The 15,399-nt window shown below is 44.6% G+C and overlaps 1 protein-coding gene across 1 annotated transcript in view; it reads left to right on the top strand.

Annotated features, from left to right (window-relative positions):
- Nucleotides 1-15,172, top strand: part of CHMP4B (charged multivesicular body protein 4B) — a 53,784-nt gene extending 38,612 nt beyond the window's left edge. Inside the window, exons 2-5 of the mRNA XM_043602563.1 lie at nucleotides 9,616-9,793; nucleotides 11,778-11,892; nucleotides 12,976-13,102; nucleotides 14,305-15,172. Coding sequence (XP_043458498.1) covers nucleotides 9,616-9,793; nucleotides 11,778-11,892; nucleotides 12,976-13,102; nucleotides 14,305-14,369 — 485 coding nt within the window. The 3' untranslated portion in view covers nucleotides 14,370-15,172. The remainder of the gene's footprint in view (nucleotides 1-9,615; nucleotides 9,794-11,777; nucleotides 11,893-12,975; nucleotides 13,103-14,304) is intronic.
- The last annotated feature ends 227 nt before the right edge of the window (nucleotides 15,173-15,399 follow it).

Below are 15,399 nucleotides of genomic sequence, written 5' to 3'. Positions count from 1 at the left end.
GAAGTACCCCCATCTCTTTTCCTTGTGTCAGTGCTATTAGGGGCACAGAAGTGTAGGTTCCACTCTTTAGGAGCATGTGGTCTAGGGAAGACACAGGGCAGGCATGAGGGAAAAGATATTCTTTTTTTTTTTTTTTTTAATGTTTGTTTATTTTTGAGAGAGAGAGAGAGAGAGAGCACATGTGAGTAGGGGAGGGGCAGAGATAGAGGGAGACAGAGGATCCAAAGCAGGCTCCATGTTGCAAGAGAGCCTGATGTGGGGCTCAAACTCATAAACTGTGAGATCATGACCTAAGCTGAAGTCAGACGCTCAATCAACTGAGCCACCCAGGCACCCCGAAGCAGATATTCTTTAAAACAGAAAACCACTCATTACAATCTCCCCATTTATGTAGAATTGCCAACCTAAATGCAGAGGAGCTAATAAAATGGTTGGACTTTAGCACATGTACCTTTAACCAATTTAAAATCCAGTAGGGAAAAAAAATTGTCTTTTCAGCCAAAGGCTTTTACTGCCTACCCTCATGGATTACCAATTAGTCAAGTGTTTCTGGGCAGACTGAGCTGCCTCTGGATGCCTTTGGTGCCAGGCTGCTAGCTTGTGGAATCTGTTGTGTGGGGAAGGCACGGGAGGCTCTCAGATCCCCAGGCTCAGGCAAAAGCAGGCCACCTGCCTCCTCAGTGCAGGGTAGATAGATGTTCTCCATGGAGTAAGAACACACTCTTTGCAGATAGGCAGCCTGGCATCGATCTCAGGCCTCTCACTGTGTAACCATATGACTTGGGCAGGTGTTAAACTCTTTGAACCTCAATTTTCATATCGGTCAATGGGGCAATAACAGTACCTACTTTATAGGGTTCTTGGGAGGATCCAGTGAACATGTAAAGCACCAGTCATGGTGCCTGGCACCCAGGAAGCCACTTATAAATGTTAGCTGCTGTTCTCTATTATATTTTGCTCACTGATCCACAGCTGCAACCCTTTCTTGGAGAGACGCACTGGGCTAAGGGGAGGAACAGGATAGAGAAAAGAAGACACAGAGATTCCCCCGAGAGAATGTCAGGCATAGGCAAGGAGAGAGGGGCAGAAATTTAAAGAAATGAGCAAGATGGAGAATGCTCGCATTTATTGAGTATTTTCAGAGAGATTATCTTTCTCATTCATCTTTGGGGTAGTGTTATCCATTTTCCATTTGATGAAGAGGTGAAATAATTTGAGAGGTGAAATTACTTACTGCAGTCCAGCGTCAGAGCCAGGATTCTGCCACCAAGCCTCACAGTCTTTTCTTTGTGCCCCTTGCCACTACACATCAACCAGGACCAAGGATGATGAAGCTTATGTTGGCTAAGTAATCAAGGTGGTTTTAAATTTTTTTTTCCCCCCAAGCTATCCTTTTTTTTTGGAGGGGGGAGTAGGTGGTGATCGTGGTGGTTCTCTTTCTGTTAAAACAGGCTCTGAGGGGCGCCTGGGTGGCGCAGTCGGTTAAGCGTCCGACTTCAGCCAGGTCACGATCTCGCGGTCCGTGAGTTCGAGCCCTGCGTCGGGCTCTGGGCTGATGGCTCAGAGCCTGGAGCCTGTTTCCGAATCTGTGTCTCCCTCTCTCTCTGCCCCTCCCCCATTCATGCTCTGTCTCTCTCTGTCCCAAAAATAAATAAACGTTGAAAAAAAAAAATTAAACAGGCTCTGAGAATTCCTGCAGTTAAGAATAATACCAATGACCACTTATTAAGCACTTGGCATGTCTGGCCCTGTGCCAGGTGCTCCACAAACATATCTCATTTTAATCCTCACAGTGATTCTATGAGATGAATATTATTATCTGAGGATTAGTGAAATTCAGTAATTTGCTCAGAGTTTACTTGATAATGGAACTGAAACTCACAGCTGAACTGCTAGACTCTCTAAATGACCATGTTAACTTGACATGACCCAGCATTTTCTAAGCTTGTTTGAAGGTGTCTTATCCTGCCTTTATCTGACTTTTGCAGAACATATTTTCTATGTGCTGTTTAAATGATTTGGAACAATTTGATACTCTGTTAGATTGTTGATTGGGGGACTTATTTCTTTCATCTTTGTCCTGTTAAGCAGATAAGGGGCTTCTTTCTGTCTCTCTAGGATTTTTCCTTGCAGTGAGTACTGTACTCCCTGTGTGTTTGCTGATGAAGTCAGCAGGGTTTCAGACTCCACTTTCCTGGTCATACACAAGTACTTATTTTACCATCTCTAAATGGAGTGCATTAGCTCCAGGCCACGGAGAGCAAATTAGGGGAACGGGGAGATACATCACAGAGAAGGAGGCTGCTCTGAAAAATGCTGCCTGTACCTCTCGCCTGTACTCTAGCCGTGTGGGCTTAATAAATACAACATTCCAAGGCTTTTGCAGGATGAGGCCCTCTTTTTCACAGGTGAGCCTGAGATATTGAGTGATGATGATGAACACAAAACAGCCTCTGTTTGGGCTTAAAGGCACATTTGGGTTTCTGAGACCTTTCTGTAGCCCCTGTAGACGCAGGCTATTGCTATTCCTGCCACTTCTATACACGGTAGAGAAATGAGAGCCCATCCAGGCCCCTTTTTCTGCAGCTGTGGACAGGATCCACAGCATCCATGTAGGGAAAATATTCTGGAACCAGGAAGATGTTACACCTTTTTTCCATTAATTTTTCTTTTTCTTCTAACTGGGGACTTAGGAGAGAATATTGGTAGCTTTATTTATTTTTCAAGATTTTATTTTTAATCTCTACACCCGAGATGGGGTTCACACTCACAACCCCGAGATCGAGTTGTGTGCTCTACCGACTGAACCAGGCAGGTGCCCCCAGCATGAGCTTTTAAATGAGGTTTGCAAAGGGCAGAATTTGGAAATTGGATGGAAGACCATTAGGAGATTGTTTTCCTTATGGTGGGGAAACTGCTGGTTTACTTGTAGCAACTTGATTTGGAGATAAGAGAGTCAAGGTGGTAGAAAGAGCCCTGGCTGCAGACCTGGGTTCTGGTTCTTTCTTTAATTCCCTATATGATCCTGACAAGCTGTGTCACCTTTTCTGGGCATCATTTTTTCTCAGTTCTCTAATGAGACAGGTTGGACATAAGTATTTCTGTGAGTTCTTCAAGCATGCAGCCTTCCCCCTTTTGATGCCAAAGTTGGAACTCATTTGGTCGGGTCTGGTGGGACATCTGATGCCATGGGGTGCGGGATGCTTACTAATAACCATCCCTGCAGGAGGATGGCTTTCTTTGACATTGGTGATCAACTGGGTTGTTTTGACTTTGGGTCTTTTCTTGCCCACATACACAGGGTAGATGACAGGTAACCCCAGCCGTGACTAGTGGCTTAAAGGCCAGATGTGGTTTTCTTGGCTGAGGGTATCCTGAACAACTGAGGCTTTACTCATGGGCATGATGAGCAGGGAGCATCTGAATGATGGCTGGAGGCAGGCAAAGCAGGGCTCCCTCAGCTTCACTTAGCTGCCTGCCTGCCAGTAGCCCTACCATGATCAGACTGCTGAATGTTCTTCAGAATTCCCACTTAGTGTTGCATCTGTGTGTAGGTGTCCTCTGGAGTATGTTTGTGTTTGCTGTGTAGTTCATGCTGAGAGTGGGAAAGGAACTGCACTCTCCTCCTTCCCTCCTAGTCCGTGTATCTTTTGCTTGATGAATTCAGATGTGGAATCTTGGGTCTTTGAAAGGACTGTAGACACCATCATTCATTCATTCGGTGAGAGGTTATTAGTAGGCCCTCCTTCTAGCCATTGTCTAAATCTCTCTGTATTAGTCACTAAGCATACAGTTATGACTTTTTAGCATCTGTAGAGATGCCCTGGGCTCATGGCCCCTATATTGAATGCCCCCAGATCAGAGCAGGCAAACTTGCCCTCCTTAGCAACTCTTCAAAGAGAAGTCAGATCTGCCTTTGCCTAAGAGAAAGGAGCATCCTATCTAGTTGTATTGAATTGATGTGTTCTCCGAAAATGGTTTCTGTACTGTCACTAGCAGGTGCCTTACAGAAGGAGTTTCCAGTCCTGGGTGAATGCATTTTCAACTGCTCTCTTTCATAGGGTATCTCTTCTGTATTTTTCCTCCAAATAGCTGTTTAGAGTGTCTAATGAAGCAACTGTCTGGAGACCAGTGTTTATTTCAACATGGTTGGAGTTGTTTTTGCTTCAGCTTTCAGAGCCAATAAAGCTGGTTATTAGATTCTGTAATTGCTGCTGTAATTACTCTCTTGGAACCGGCAAAGGCATAATTAAATATGGAGATTCCAAGGACTATTTTTTTCCATCTAAAAGCAACCTCTTTAACTTCTATTGGCCTGAGTTAGATTTTAGTTGTTTGTTGTGTTGTTCTTAAAATTTTGTTTTATTTTAAGTAGGCTCCACATCCATTGTGGGGCTTGAACTCATGATCTTGATATCAAGAGTCACATTCTCCACCAACTGAGCCAGTCAGGTGCCCCTAGATTTTAGTCGTTAAAGCTGCTGTGCTTATGAATGACGTTAGGGTTCTTTGGCAGAAAAGGGATTTCTTTGGACACCTCTTTATTTGATTTAGATAAACTCCTTGTTAACCCAGTACTTTTTTTTCCCTTTGCCCCCCATTTTATTGAGATATAATTGACTTAACGTTGTATCAGTTTTAGGTATACAACATAATGATTTGATGTATGTGTGTATTGTGAAATGGTTACCACGATAAGTTTAATATCCATCACCTCACACAGTTGTTTGTTTGTTTTTTCTTGTAATGAGAACCCAGTACTGTTTTTGTTTTTGTTTTTTAACCCAATCGTTAGGAATTTAGAGACATATAAAGTAAGACATTAAGAGCCAGCATATATTTATGTAAAACATTGGGTTTGGCCCTTTAAACTTTGGCTACTTATAGAAGTAAATTTCTGGGGGCACCTGGGTGGCTCAGTTGGTTAAGCCTCCAACTCCTGGTTTTGGCTCAGGTCATGATCTCACTGTTCGTGAGATTGAGCCCCACATTGGGCTCTGTGCTGACATTGTGGAGCATGTTTGGGATTCTCTCTCTCCCTCTCTCTCTGCCCCTCACCTGCTCATGCAGGCACACACTCTCTTTCTCTCTCTCTCCAAGTAAATAAACATTTGGGAAAAAAGGAGAAAAAAGAAGTAAGTTTCTGTGGTCAGAAATAAGGTTGGGATGGATGATATTTTACTTTTAAGTGTAACTATGCAGGAAAAGTGGCACTTTGCTCCTTTAATTTGGCCTAAGTTATACTTCACCACTGTGCCACACTGTTTCTAAGATACAGAGTAGTTTAAGTGCTGTGAATATTTATGTTTATATATCTTGTAGCCCAAATGGTGACCCCATGTCTAATTTCAAGATTACTTTACTCATGAACCATGTATGAAGGGAGAAAATGAATTAAGTACCCCTTCTCTTTGAAATTTTTAACTGGTTGAGAGGTACACACAGGATTAGATTGGGATAGATAAATCAAATGTCCTGCCAGACACCGTCCTGGAGAGTTTGCTACATGGAGAGGAAGAGACTGTGTGAACCCTGCAGGCAGAATGGGAACCCTGGAGAACAAAGCTCTGTTCAGGCCTTTTTTCCAGTCTCAGGACATACTTTTCAGTGAGAAGAGAGGGTAGGGCATGTGATTATAGAAGTTCCTGCAGGAGGAATGCAGGGAAAGAATCCTGCCAAATGGTCATTTTAGCCAGTGTTTCAATGAGACGTTATCATTTCTCCTTTGAGTCAGAAGTACACAAGTGATAAAATGTGGGTGCATCACACATGAAGAACCTTGCATAAAATATATGAAAAATTTAAATACAGATGAAATTAGAGATTCGGTTTAATATGTATGAAGCACTTACTATGTACTAGCCACTGTGTTGGTCTGTAAACATGAAAAATATAAACATTTCATGGGGGACCCTTGCTTACCTCCCTGGTATGTTTGGGTATTTGTTTCCATATCATTTATCGCTTAGAGAAGTTTATAAGTAGGGTGGAGATCATAGAAATGTAAGATTAGCATGTAAGGAGTCACTGCCAATTGAAAATCTAGTAGAAAAAAAGTTAAAGCAGTTCTAAATCTGTGATGTTAATAGGGAAAGAATAAATTTGATTTTAAAAATCAGAATGTGGGGCGCCTGGGTGGCTCAGTTGGTTAATTAAGTGTCCAAGAGATCAGTCACAATCTCACAGTTTGTGGATTTGAGCCCAGCATCAGGCTCTGTGCTGACAGCTCAGAGCCTGGAGCCTGCTTCGGATTCTGTGTCTCCCTCTCTCTCTGCTCCTCCACTGCTCATGCTCTGTCTCTCAAAAATAAATAAACGTAAAAAATTAAAAAATCAGAATGTATGGGGATGTTGGTGCTAAACCATTCATGGACGACCTGCTTCTTTCTGGGTTGGGGTTTTGTATGTAGCAGAACAGCTCCCTCGCCATCTGTTGAAAGTCAGCCCTCAATACAAGAGTTCATTAAAAAAAAAAAAAAGAAGAAGAAGAAGAAGAAGAAATTTGTTTTTAAACTGAAAACAAAACAAAAAAATCAGAATGTAGCTGACTGTACAAAATCAAGGCCTCTGCTATACTCAGAGCACCGAAAAGCAAGGCAGATGTGTCATCTCATTGTTCATGCTTAAGAACTGTCCCAGTGTCACTTGCCATCATTCTGAGCCTGTGTGGGAAGAGCAGAGGCCTTGGGGGTTTATGCAGACCAGTGGTTGAACCCTCCCCTCCATGCAAAATAGCAGCGTGACTTGGATGAGTCGCTTCACCTTTCTCAGCTCCAATCTCTTTGTTAAGTAAGAAGGTGGCCAGGACTGCCACAACCATCTTGTTTACTTACCACACAGCAGCCAGTCAGTCAACCTTGTTCACTTTACTCATGAACATGGCAGACAAGTTTTTATAGGCTGGGGTTATTCCATGGGTGATGGGGATGGCGGAGGTGGACCTGGGAAAGAGGCATCTGTGGTCTGAGAAGGTTTGAGAATCATTTGTTGATTAGAATGTGTCTGAGTTTCTGTGGAAAGGCAGCATGACACTAAGGAAAACACAAGGAAACAGCTCCGGGCCCTGAGCACTTACATACCAGGAGATCTTCCCTCTGTCGTGATGTTCAGTGGCAAAGGGCTCCCAGAACCTGACCTGTGGTGAGAACCCCAGTCCCTTGCAGGATCTTACCGGCTACATTAAATCACATGGAGGCTTTGTCTTCTGGGTACAGGTAGATGTTGAGGGTTTTTAAGCAAAGGAATGATGTGGTTGGATTTGCACTCCCTTTTCTGTGTTTCCACGGTCTCCTTGACACTCTTTGCCGGACTAGATGACTCCTCCAGGGCAGGATCCTACCTTTTTCATTAAATGCGAGGTGCAACAGAATGGCAAAGCATGGACTTTGGAGTTCCGCACTTGACTTAATCTCTTGTGTCACTTACTACCAGGTAACCTGAGTTTGAACCTTAGTTTCCTCGTCGGCTAAAAAGGGTGGTCTTTTTTTTTTTTTTTTTAACGTTTATTTATTATTGAGAAACAGAGAGAGACAGAGCATGAGCATGGGAGGGATAGAGAGAAGGGGAGACAGAATCTGAAGCAGGCTCCAGGCTCTGTGCTGACAGCTCAGCGCAGAGCCTGACGTGGAGCTTGAACTCACAAACTGCAAGATCGTGACCTGAGCCCTGAGCCAAAGTTGGACGCTCAATCCGCTGAGCCACCCAGGTGCCCCAGATGGTGGTCATTTCTACCTTAAAGAGTTGCCGTTTTGTGAGGTACTTTTATAGCATGTATGACTTAGTATTAGCAGCTGAAGGGGTTCATTCAGAGGAGTCTTGGGGACACCTGGGTATGACTTGAAGTCATAGGCCATTCACACAGGAATCAAGGGAAATAGGTTGAATGGCTTGTCAGCATTTTTTTTTTAATGTTTATTTTTGAGAGGGAGGGCACGCACATGGGGGAGGGGCAGAGAGAGAGAGGGAGACACAGAATCCAAAGCAGGCTCCAGGCTCTGAGCTGTCAGCACAGACCCCGACACAGGGCTCAAACTCATGAACCGTGAGATCATGACCTGAGCTGAAGTCAGACGTTTAAACGACTGAGCCACCCAGGCGCCCCATTTGTCAGCTTTTAAGTAGGCACATTTCATTGTTCTTCAGATTTTTTGCCATTTTTCATTAGCTTGCTTTATGCTTTGGCTGGAGGAATTTTCCTGGTGGTTTTGTTTGCTGCTTTTAGAGGAAGTATGGACTGCTTATGTGCAGGCCAAGGCCATTTTCCCTTGGCAAATGGTTTTAAGGATGTAATCCTAGGCTAACAGGGAGCATGAGTGAAAGGAGCATGGAACCTATTCATGTGACATGTGGAGAAACCACAGCCCTGTAGGGAGGGCAGTTGCATGTCTCTGAGAGCCCACCAGACATGGCTGTGGTCTGGAACTCAGGGACATGGGGAATGTGTGTGTGGGTGCATAATATGTGTGTCCGTATGTATCTAAGGCTAGGGCTGTCCAGGCCAAGGTAGGGCTGGGCAGCTTCCCGGACCCAGCCCATTTCTTATGTTTAAGTCTGTGGTGAGCCTTCTTTCTGGCTTTGATAACCATCTAAGATGTATACTAAAGATAATTTCTGGTGGAAAGCGGGGAGACAGTAAGGGGAACAAAACCCGGGTTGAGAGTAGGGAGATGTGCTTTTGGCTCTTGCTCTGCCGCAAATGCACCTGGTCAAATTGCTTACCCTGACTGGATCCAGGAACCAGTGATCCAGGAAGCATAGACAGATGCGTAGACAGAAGCATAGACATGCCAGGAGGCATAGACAGATGATGACATTGACTTGACCAAATGGTCAGACTCTAGATTTATCCCTGATAGGGAGTTCTGTCTTTTTATTTTAGTTGTGTTTTGTTTTCTGTGATAGAGAATGCTATAGTAACCATCTTTAGGCATGAGGATTTTTGCTTTTGTTGAATACATTTCCAGAAGGAAATTACTGGGTCATAGGGCAGAACATCATTATGGCTATTGCTATATGTTGCCATGTTGCTTTTCAGAAGCAGTGTATCGATTTACAGTTGTCAGCTATGCGTGAGAGAGCATTTTAACCCCAACTGATCCAGTATTTAGTATAGTAATTATTTATTGTTTTTATAATTTAGTTAGCATAAAATGATACTTTAAAAGCTGCTTTATAATAATCAGAGGTGCTGTTTTCTGGGTGTCCGCTCTGTTTAATGTTGTGCTAGGTGTTTACAATCTCATTTACTCCTCACAGTGGACCTATCAGGGAGGCACAGTAGCTCACCTAAGTCTGTGAGCTGGGGTTTGAACCTAAGGCAGTATGGCCTCAAAACGCAGCCTCCATCTGGGTGCCTCTCCATTCTTTGATTTGTGGGGGTGTGGTTACACAGTGTGAACTTTTGCTTGTGTGCTTTGCTGCATTTTGAAGTATGTGAATTTTGTATAGTTTTTTTAGAAAATTGAATGTGCTCTTTGCATAGAAGAGATTATTAACCCTGTGTTATAGTGAAAGCAGCAACTGAGGTGCGTCTACTATAATTAGGGAGAAGACTCCAGTGAACTCGAAGATACTCTGATCTGGGCTCTCTGAAACCCTATTTTCTCCCCCCATGCAGCTGCCCTCCAGGCACTGAAGCGCAAGAAGAGGTACGAAAAGCAGCTGGCGCAGATCGACGGCACACTATCAACCATTGAGTTTCAGCGAGAGGCCCTGGAGAACGCCAATACCAACACGGAGGTGCTCAAGAACATGGGCTATGCTGCCAAGGCCATGAAGGCTGCACACGACAACATGTACGTGGTCACCCACTGGTGGGGTGGGCACCGTGTGGCAGGGCAGTGCTGGCCCTGGAATGCCTCAATCCCAGGACAAGGCCTTAGGCAACCCCTTGGCTTACCCATTCAAACATCTGAATTTGTATTAATTTGCATTCTTTTTTGGAACTCCTAAAATGGATCCTGTATCTTGTTGCCTATAGAAGCAGATCACATGGAATGAAACTGTATTTCTGAGTAATTCAGAGTTAACTGTGATGAGCAGAGCTTCTTGCTGGAAAGGTCCTTAGAAAGTCCTCTTGCCCAGGCCTCTGATTATCAAGGGGGACACTGTGTCCCAGAGAGGGGAAGTGACTTGCCCCGGGTTATAGTGAGCTTGGATAGAACTGGGATTAGAATCACTGTCCAGGGCTTTTTCCTGATGCTGTAGGGATCCTGAAAAGATTGGTGCTTCTGAGGACTTTGGATCTCTCTGTTTTTACATCTGCTTTTGATGGAATTTTCTGGCTCCCCCCTTGCTCTGTCTTTGGCTGTCATATTAACAATGTTCTTGGGGCGCCTGACTGGCTCAGTAGAGCATGCAACTCTTGATCTCTGGGTTGTGAGCTTGAGCCCCATGTTAGGTCTAGAGATTACTTTAAAAAATATATCTGTAAAAATGATGTTCTTGACCTCAGCAATCCTTCCCTTATGTGGCTACTTCTCACATACAGTGGCCTAAGAAACTAGATAGCCACCCTTGTTATAGTTGTAATTAAAGGCCAGAGTAACACTAGACTCCAAACGAGAGCCTCTCCCATGAGCAAAATTCTGCATTTGTTGCAGTGCTTGGACTTGGATCATATATTTGGGTACTTGAAGCCCTTTTTTACTTCCTTGGGGTACTTAGCCATGTTCTAGAACAGGGTTTGGCAAGATGCCTCCTATGGGCCTGCCACCTATTTTAGTAAATAAAGTTTTATTGGAACACAGTTGTGCCCATTAAGTTACATACTGTCTATTTGGCTGCTTTTGTGGTAGACAGCAGGTTTGTGACAGAGTTTGTATGGCCCACAAATTCTGAGATACTTGCTCTTGGGTCCTTTATGGAAAAAGTCTGCTGATCTCTGCTCTAGAAATGTGGGGTTGCAGGAAAAGTAGCCTTTAAATAAGTGAAGTATTGGGGCACCTGGGTGGCTCAGTCAGTTAAGCGTCTGGCTTTGGCTCAGGTCATGATCTCACGGTTTGTGAGTTCAAGCCCCACATCAGGCTCTGTGCTGACAGCTCAGAGCCTGGAGCCTACTTTGGATTCTGTGTCTTCCTCTCTCTCTGCCCCTCCCCAACTCATGCTCTGTCTCTCTCTCAAAAATAAATAAAACATTAAAAAAAATTTCTACATTCTCCAAGATGCCCAGCAGAGAGCACGTCTCAGTGAACCACTATGCATACTTTGAAATATGTGTGTGTTTATTATATTGATTGTTTATAAGATTGATAGTATATAGAAAATAATTCTATATGTTTGCCTTTCTTTTGGAGCCCGGTGGAGGCTCATAAGTGGATCTGAGTAGATGGGGAGGAACTGTCAAGTGGCACAGCTATATTTTATGATTTGTGATTTTATCTCCCCCTGTGCGGTGTTAGAGTTGCCCTTGAGCTTGAAGAAGAGCTTACTGGCCCACGAGTTAAAGTCCTGTAGTCTCATTTGACATGTTTATTACTAGCTTACATGAGAGATCGTGAATGTGGCATCTAACTTTGCTAAGCCTTATTTCCTTAGGGTGTTGGGAGTAGATGATGTCTAAGAATACTTCCATCCTCTTGATTCTGTGCTTCTCTGTTTTAAAAGGGGGAGGAAGACAATAAAGACAAAAAAGTAATTCTTCACAGGGAATAATTATAGCGGGTATAGAGGGTAGCGCTAGGAAGCAGATTGTGTTCAGTGGGGTTTCTCTTCCTGCCTCGTAGGCCCTCTTCACACAGACTGAATGTCTAATATTACGTCTGTCCATCTCATTTGAAGGGACATCGATAAAGTTGATGAGTTAATGCAGGATATTGCTGACCAGCAAGAACTTGCAGAGGAGATTTCAACAGCTATTTCAAAACCTGTAGGATTTGGAGAAGAGTTTGATGAGGTGAGTGGTTTCATGCAGTTCTCACAAGTTCCACAAATGACACCCAAGCCACCTTTTGATGTGCTGTTGAAGGCTCTCCAGTAGGGTGTAGGTGGTTTGGAAATCACCAGTTCTCATCCCTCCAGAGACTTGGACATAAACAGGGCATGGTATTAACTCTCCCTAATTCTGGATTTTTAGAGATGCTTTCACTCTTTGATGTAGAAGTTTAGGTTGAGTAGAGGAACCTTCATAGGGACTCTTCAGCAGGCTTCAGGTCGGTAATTGGTTTCAGTAAATAATTATCTTACACCTTTCGTGGTGGACCCTAGGCTCAGAGCTGTGGCAACTGAGGTGACCTTTCCCTGGTATAGGATTTGCCCTCAGGCAACTCTGATTTGAGGTAAAGATGAAGCCAAGGAAGGAGCATTTGTATCTGACCCCTGTGGGATCCATCTGGAACTCGGCCACCTGCTGGTTTCTGCTGTAGCAATTGGGATCTTGGGTCTCTTAGCTTTCTAAAATCCAATAACAGGCCCTGTTGAAGGTATTTCGTTCTGTGCTAGATTTGAGGCCACTGAAGGTGAGGTCCTCTCCACTGGACCTCTTCATGCTGATTCCCGCGGTGTAGCTGACAGTACAGCCTTTGGCTTTCACCTGTGGCTCCCAGCACCAGGGTTTTCATGTTATCAGACTAAAATTTGATGGACTAGTCAAGTCAATTTCAATTCAGCAAGTATTCCTGAACATTCATGGAGTGTGCCCAGTTCTGAGATAAAGAAATAGGAATGAAAATACATAATCCCTTCTCTGAATCGCTTCTTGGCCTTTTGGCTAAGAGCAAGTGTATAATCCCTTCTCTCAAAATGCTGACAGCTAGTGCAGGACCCTGGATATAGACTCCATAACTGCTTGCTGGTGTGTTAGCTTCACCAGTAGAACCATGTTTAGGGTTTGAATCACAGAGTGTGGACCTGGAGTTCATCTCTCTTCTGACCTTCTTCGAAGGGGTGTGTGTCCCCTGAGCCATCAGGAAAGAGGTACTGCTTCAGGGGCTAGGATTCCCAGGGACATCTCTCTCACTCTTGTGTTTCCTTTTACCAGGATGAGCTCATGGCAGAATTAGAAGAACTAGAACAGGAGGAGCTAGACAAGAATTTGCTGGAAATCAGTGGACCCGAAACAGTCCCTCTACCAAATGTTCCCTCTATAACCTTACCATCAAAACCCAGTGAGTACTTACCCAGTCATGACGTATCCCTGATGCCATGTGGTGGTGTCAGTTTGGGTCCTGAGTTTGCCCAGGATTGAGAACCACATAAAATCTGTTCTGACGGCCATAGAGACAACGTCACCTGTGTTTTCCTAGTTTTTCTCTAGAACAGGGTTTTTTAACCTTGGCACTATTAACACAGTCAGGTAATTCTTTGGGTTGGGGGAAGGGGGTTGTTTTATGCACTGTGGATGTTTATGCAGCACCCCTGGGCTCTGTCCTCTCCAAGGTGTGACAACCAGAAATGTCTCCATACTGCCATATGTCTCCTGCAGAGTATGTGGGAGGTCACCCCCAGTTGAGAACTATTATTCCAGAATGATTTTTCCTATGTCACCAAACAAGACAAAGCTCTAGGCACTGGAAGAAGATGTGAGAGTTTAATTCCAGGACAGCTCTTACTCCGTCTAATAGCCTGTTCTGTGCACACCTATAAAAACTTAGGGCCTCAGAGGCAGCCACTGTGGGAAGGAAACTTCTTTGGCTTTTTTTAGAGACCTGGTTCTATAAAACCTTCGTTTTCTTCTGCCTGCTCCTTCTTCCCCCTCCCTCCTCCATTTTTCACCCTTGGTAGAAGTATTCCACACCAGACTTCTAGAAAAGATATAGCAGTTTGATTTGTCATGGAGGGAGAACCCAGGGAGCGGTGTAACCAGGCTCTTGTCCTCTTACCCTCCCACATACAGAGAGGAAATGGTCCCTCAAGTTGAGTCAGCAGCCTGTGGTGGGTTCAGGCAAAGGGGGTCCACATCCACACACTGTTTAAAGGGCACTAGTGGGTGTGGAGAGGTGGTTCAAGCCACTTAATGTGGAGGGGGAGTGCTGGCAAGGATTAGATCTCCTCTGGGGTTCTTCCTTGAATGCTCTGGATGGAAGCCTCACCTGAAGTCTGACAGACTCTCAGGGTAGAATCCTTCTTGTTTTGCCTGGCCTCAGTGCTGGTGGAGGGGAGGTGCTGGGAACTGGTATGCCTGTTATCAGGAGTTTTATGCTGCAGCTTTCAGGCACAGAGAAACAGTCTGCTGATAGCTTGGCCACAAGGCTGGGTGCGAGGGCAGGGCTGTTTTGTAGACATGATGTGGCACAGCCCTGGCACCCAGCCAGGATGTGTTGAGAGCACTGTAACCAGCTTCTAAGTAGCCCTTTCTCTCTTTACACAGCCAAGAAGAAGGAAGAAGAAGAGGACGACATGAAGGAATTGGAGAACTGGGCTGGATCCATTTAACTGGTCCAATGCGGGCTGGGCCCAGACAGACTCTGGTGGCCTGTGCAGCGGGCAGGCATGTGCGTGTGTGGGGCAGGCAGGACATGGTGCAGGCAGGTTCCATCGCTCCTGAATCTCCCTCCAAAGCAGTAGGGCCACATCACTGCTCACTCTCTGCATAGCATGGTCTGCACCCAGCGGGATGGGGAGGGGGGTGGGGGGCGGGGGGTGGGTGGGAGGTGCCTGCTGTTTATAATGTTGAATTTCTGTAAAATAAACTGTATTTGCAAATCCAACATTGAGCTTCTGGACTACGCTAACTCCACTGCTGAACCTCAATGGAAAGGGTCGACCGTGTGCAGTTGAAATGATCTGAAAATGTAGCCTCTGTCCTTTTAAGTCAGTTGACTCGTCGCACATCTCTGTGAGACTTGTATGGTACTGGCAGAAGAGTCATTTTTTAAAGCCATAGGCTTTTCCTTGTCCTTAGCTGTAATAATGCATCTGATTTGGGTTCCTTGAGAGCTGTATTTCTGTCCATCACCTGTATACTGGCCCCTGTGTTTACCACTCTGCCCACCCCTCACTCGTACTCCCCTGGTTTTTTGGAGTTTGTGACACTGATTTGAAATGAATGGTGTTCTTGAGAGCAAGTGAGATTGTAGAGTTAAATTCCAGCTATATACATTTTTCTAACATAGCTCTAAGGTCCTTGTTGCTGTTTGTGATAACTGATAGATAACTCATTGGAAACATGTGCATACATTTATATTCAGATGAAATTATGGTTTGCACTGTCTATTAAATATCTCAATTAATTTTCATACTTTGCTGTTGTGTTCAATCAATCTGTCATTTGCTTTGGGAGTTGACTCTTTCAAGGCTAGCACGGTATCCAGTGGAGCCTGTGGAAGCATATACAAGACTTGAGCATGACGTGCATCAACAATCGGAACCAAAGAACAGAGTACGTCTTACTGGAAATGCATTTACGTTCTGGATGCCATGGATCCGTGGCCTTCATCTTGCTCAGGGATCGTCTGGGCACAGC

The sequence above is a fragment of the Prionailurus bengalensis genome, chromosome A3 (genome assembly GCF_016509475.1).
Source record: "Prionailurus bengalensis isolate Pbe53 chromosome A3, Fcat_Pben_1.1_paternal_pri, whole genome shotgun sequence".
Classification (NCBI taxonomy): domain Eukaryota; kingdom Metazoa; phylum Chordata; class Mammalia; order Carnivora; family Felidae; genus Prionailurus; species Prionailurus bengalensis.
This window is presented reverse-complemented; position numbering and strand designations above follow the sequence as displayed.